Consider the following 6,000-nt stretch of genomic DNA (forward strand, 5'->3'; position numbering starts at 1 on the left):
TTCACATTGACAGCACTTTGAACAGTGGACATTACATTTCAGATGTGTTACAACTCTAGGCTCTACCCTTGATTCGATCCCTGTGAAACTCTACATTTCAGCAGGATAATGCACAACTGCATGTTGCAGGTCCTGTACAGGCCTTTCTGGATACAGAAAATATTCGACTGCTGCCCTGGTCAGCACATTCTCCAGATCTCTCACCAATTGAAAACGTCTGTACAATGGTGGCCGAGCAACTGGCTCATCACAATACGCCAGTCACTACTCTCGATGAACTGTGGTATCGTGTTGAAGCTGAATGGGCGGCTGTACCTGTACACACCATCCAAGCTCTGTTTGACTCAATGCCCAGGTGTATCAAGACCATTATTACAGCCAGAGGTGGTTGTTCTGGGTACTGATTTCTCAGGATCTATGCACCCAAATTGCGTGAAAATGTTATCACATGTCAGTTCTAATATGATATATTTGTCCTATGAATACCCGTTTATCATCTGCATTTTTTCTTGGTGTAGCAATTTTAATGGCCAGTAGTGTACTTAAACCTAACTAACCTAAGGACATCACACACATCCATCCCCAAGGCAGGATTCAAACCTGTGACTGTAGCGGTCACGCGGTTCCAGACTGAAGTGCCTAGAACCACTCAGCCCGTGCCTAATCAATTACTTGTAAATGTGGTTGCATTACCAACCTGTTTTGAAATGGTTGTAGCATGGAAATGGTAAATTTCTGGATATGAGTTCAAATTCAAAATATTATCTACTCACTACCCTCTGCAAGTCCTAGAAGTTTGTAACACCTTGTTTATAGGTCAGGATTGGTGATGTTTTCACAGTACTCTGTGAAGCTCTCACTTTCTAGTAGAGTCTCCTTACTGTATAAATAAAAATCCAGGATTAAAGCTTAGGTCTTTTAAGTGGGGAGGAGGTGGATTTACAGAGAAAGGTCATGTGATCTAATGTTGGTATTCATAAACTTGGCAAATATATGTATGTAAAATCTTTTCCACTCCATTGGCTGGCAGCCACAGCAAACATTATTTCAAAAAGTAAACAGTCTTGTTAGCAAAATAATAATTATTAAATAACACATTTCACCCTTGTGGGGCTTCATCAAATTATGTAGTATGCTCCAAACAAGCATTCATCCAAAAGTATGAGAGATAGTGTGTGGACCTTTAGTACACCAGCATCTGCAGACATCTGAGGATGCTGCTGTATTCAATGCCCACCCCTGGCTCATACACTTTTTGACGAATGCTAATTTGCAGAATACTACATAACCTGACAATGCCCCAAAAGTGTGAAACATAGTGTTAAATAATCATTATTTTGCAACTAAGAGTGTTTTCTTTTTGAAATATCTGTTTCTTATCTACACGTCATAGTCTGTGTGCTTGTTGCACATATAAGAGGTAGATTCTCAATAAAACTGCACAATGAAAGCAATTCACACAGTAGCTGCCGTGGAGACCAAGATTAGCTTACACCTAAATAAACTATATATACATAAGCAGCAATATTTATAACATCAATGGGATACAAGTGAAGTGCAGGAGGTTTCAAAAGGAAATGGGCAATATAACTAAAACAACTAGACTCTTTTTGAAATCATAGTATAGGATGATGTGCTTAATAAAAAACATATATCATGATTCTAATTTCAGTCCAACACTATAGCAGGTAAAAGTTCAGGTAAAATTTCAGCCTCCTCATCACTACACCTTTCACTGTCTCCTTGCATCCACATAATCCTGCTACCATGGCACAGCCCCAACTGTCTTAAAGTAATTTTTGACATTATCCTTGACTCCCGTAATATTTACAGCTGGATTACTTTCATGTTGCTGTAGAACAGCTTTCATACCAGCTGTTAATGAACTGTTGCTCATGCGTGTTTGAAAACACCACTGAGGATTTTGTTCCAAAATAAAATTATGCAGAACACAGCACGCAACAATGTCCACGCCTGGAACAAAATTTTTTGGGTTGATCAGAACACCAAGCTTACTTGCCATCATGCCGAGAGCATTTTTGGGGACTGCTTGTGCCCTCCTAAGATGACAGACCTGCAGTGGAGCCCAAAACCTAGGTTAGATTGGATGGTGACTGTTTCAGGATTGACAATGCCAATGAATGTGACCATCTGAAATTTAGGTCACGGTGACACACTGAACATATCATTATGTTGTTAATGGGCAATATAAACCAGGTGTTTGCCTCATAGCTTACCATTTCAAGCTAAGGGTGTGGATGGCTTCCCGCAAAGTTTTAACTAATGCATGGAAAGAAGCTCAGGGTGAACACGTATTGTACTCATTTAACAGGATGGCTGCTGAAAAGGTCTAATGAGTCCTATAGTAACTGCAGCAATGTAGTTAGAAAATCTGTTAGCAGCAAACATAAGGAGATCCAGCAGCAAATCCTGTGATTATTGGAGTTAGGTGAGGCACTTGCTTATGGTCAAATTCAGATGCATTAATAAGTGAAACTGACTGATATTCCCAGTTAATATTATAAGAATAGAGCAAAAAGGAGAAATTAATTTGCTTCATTGGAATATTGGGGGATAAAAGACAAGATAAGTGAGTCGCTAATTTGATCTGGAACACTCAGTAGTTTGAAGGAAATTGAGGCCATTTATCTATCTGAATAATCACAATAGTAGAAAATCTTTATGTAAGTTGTTATTTATTGTATCTGTATTCGCATAGAGAAAATATGGATAGAGGAGGAGTTAAGGCATTCATAAAAAAATGTAGAAATAACTAGAAATGTAGAATGTAGAAATAAGAAGAAATGTAGAAATAAGTAGAAATGTAGAAATAAGTAACTTATGTTTAGATCAGGATGTAGAAGCATATGCTTGTGAGTTGGTATTGGGAACTGTTATAGTTGTTATCATTACATTATACTGCTTCCCACAGGGAGGTTGGAAAATTTTGCATGAATTATTTTGATTGCACTGTCTGTCTAACATAAACAGAGATTAACTATTTATTGTAATTTTATTATAAATTTCTTTAAAGAATCTGACAAAAGTGATAAAGCATTGTTAGCCACTTGTAATTTAGTGTCAGTCATAAGTTTCCTTGTCCAAGTTGCATACAGAGAATTTATTCATACAGGTGGAAGTTATAGAAACACACGCTTATCCCTTGGTAAAACGATTCTCAGAACATGATGCACAGTCATATTATATAACCTGCCTCCATGTGCAGTTCAGAAATATTCAAAGGAAACAATGAGGCTGATTAAAGATGGGGAATTTTAAAGAAAGCTTAAAAATTCCAAGGTTACAAATAGCTGTAAACACAGCACATCAAGTTTGTATTCATTTTTAAAGAAATTTTCAGGAAAAAGTAATTAAATTCAAAATTAGGAAGTCATCAAAGAAACCTTCCATCTTCACAGGTTATCAGAGGATCTTAGCAACAAGAAAGGGTCATGTAAGAAATATGCATTTGTAAAGAAAGCCAGGAGCATGCATACTTTTCTGAAATTGATATCAGACAAAAATTCAAATCAAAGGGTAATATTGTTAAAAAAATACACATAGTAACTATGGGAACATTGTAAAAGACTGTGCATAAGCAGTAGACTTTTTAGTTATCAGTCTTCTTTTTTTTTTAAATAAAAAAAAGGTGACAAAATTTGTGCAAATAATTGAAAATAAAGCAAAACACTACCACAAATAAGTGATATAAAGGACATTTAGTGAGATAGTAAGTAATCTCACATCCCCATCTAAAATAAGGAAGGTCATTAGGCCTCCATAATGTAAAAATTTGTATAGGAATTATGATATCTCAAATAGTACAGTAAAATGTTTGGCTCCTGTCATATCCAGTGTTCTAGGTCATGTGCATTATGCACCATTTGTACATCATTTTTTTCTCAGCCAGATTAACATACACCTTTGTTAGACCTCTCTATAAAAAGGGTAACTCCAAAGATCTCAATAACTACCATGCAGTGACACTCCTAATATAACATTCTAAAAAATTTTGAGAAGGTAATGTATTCCAGGGTTGGCACCAACCTGTTGGGTAATGGTATACTTAGCTAATCACAGTTTGGATTTACAAGGGACAGTCTACTGAGACATTTACTGAGCACATAATAAAATCTAAATGATAAAATAATGCCAGATGGGATCTTCCATGACTTATTGAAGGCATTTAATTCATGCAGTCATAATATTCTGGTTGAAAAGTTAAGCTGCCATGGAGTACATACTTCATCACATGCTTTCTTTAGATCTTTTTTAAGAAACAGAATGCAGGAAATATGCAAGACTCCCCAAGTAATGCAAAGAGGTATGCCACATCATCTGCATGGTGTAAAATTGCAGTGGAATCCCCACAATGTTTTATCACTCATCCACTACCGTTTTTGTTCTGTGTTAATGATCTACCAGTTTATTTTAATCAAAAGGCAGGGTCAGTCCTGATTTCCTATAACACATGGGCTGATATGAAAACAAGCAAAGAAGTACCAACTAACAAAAGAGTAAATGTTTTTGTGAAAGTTGCCTACTGGTATTGCAGAAATGGGCTAGCTTTAAACATAGAAAACATTGCCCATCTTGTCTTATATTGCCAAAAGTATCCCACCTCCTATTAACCTGGAAGACCAACGAGAAATAATAAAGAGGGTAGACAGTTTCATATTCTTAGGTGTGCATATTGATGAAACAAACTGGAAAAATACTACAGTAGACCTGCTAAAATGTTTAGCTTAAGCCACTTTTGCCATAAGAATAATAGCCAACTTTGGAGCCATAATAATCAGTAAGTAAATTCATTTTCATTCATTGTGTCTCACAGGACAATATGAAGATCTTATTTGAGCAAAAAGTATTTACTGTACAAAATAAAGTAATTCCAATATGTGGGGTTCACATACATACATCTTGTGGAAATCTCTTTATGCAGCTGTGATTATTAGCCACAGTCTCACAGTACCCTAATTTATTCACTTGTGATACTTGTTATCAACATTCAGTGTTTGAGAGTAATAGAGATGTACTCAATTACTACACTAGAAGACCAAATTATCTTGATTACCTACCACTGAATCTGTCACACAGAATGGAGTAAAGTGTGTAGCTATTAAACTCTGACAATCAACCTGTGGAAATAAAATGCCTGGCAGATAGCAAAACTGTTTGCAAAGACAGTTTAAAGATGTTTCTCCTTAACAACTCCTCTTCGACACAGAGGAATTCTTATATAAAAATAGCCATTTAAACTGAGAGATACCTATAAAGGCAAGCATGAAGCCACTATATTACTTCTTATTTTATTTTTTAAATATATGTTCAATTTTTGTTCAGTTCACATGTTCCACATTATAATGTTTATTGTGAATTTGATCAATGGAACACAAAACTAATGTACTTTACCTTTGTAGCAGCTAGCCTCATAAGCTAATGTCCATTATTTTATTATTTAGATATTTCAATGCTCTGTCACATTCTTCTCGCAGTTTCATACCTCAAGTTACATCTTCATACAGTCACTCTTTTCTTTGAGTAATTTCGTCTTCAAGTTCTTACCTCTTATAGAGTTGCTCTATGCACTCATTCCACCAATCAGCTTCCCATTCTTTGCTTAGTACTGGCTTCCTATCAGAGTCCTTGATTCTCATTTTTAGTCATGTGTTCTTTTACTTCCTTGCATTTGTCATCTTGCCAGTCCTGCTTAGCCATTTTGCTCTTGCTGCCAGTCTCATACCTGACTAACTGTATTCATTTCCTGCCTTTTGTATGCCACCAAATCTACTGTGGGAGCATGCAGATGAATAGTTGCGTGTGCACAGTACAGGGGCAGTGACAAAGACTCTAGTGGCTACACTACCATAGAAGTGCAAGATCATCTCCATAGTAAAGTGCAGGATCTTCCATAGTATGTTCTTCAGAAGCTGTTTTCCAGGTTTTGATAAACAGTGACAATGAACATAAATATGGCTAATTAGGCAAGAAGTTTTTATC

The 6,000-nt window shown here is 36.2% G+C and overlaps 1 protein-coding gene across 1 annotated transcript in view; it reads right to left on the reverse strand.

Moving 5' to 3' along the window:
* LOC126108214 (E3 SUMO-protein ligase ZBED1-like) overlaps window positions 1-5,657 on the reverse strand; it is a 163,353-nt gene extending 157,696 nt beyond the window's left edge. The window contains exon 1 of the mRNA XM_049913448.1: window positions 5,566-5,657. Coding sequence (XP_049769405.1) covers window positions 5,566-5,657 — 92 coding nt within the window. The remainder of the gene's footprint in view (window positions 1-5,565) is intronic.
* Between the last annotated feature and the right edge of the window lie 343 nt (window positions 5,658-6,000).

This window comes from Schistocerca cancellata, chromosome 11 (assembly GCF_023864275.1).
Source record: "Schistocerca cancellata isolate TAMUIC-IGC-003103 chromosome 11, iqSchCanc2.1, whole genome shotgun sequence".
Lineage (NCBI taxonomy): Eukaryota > Metazoa > Arthropoda > Insecta > Orthoptera > Acrididae > Schistocerca > Schistocerca cancellata.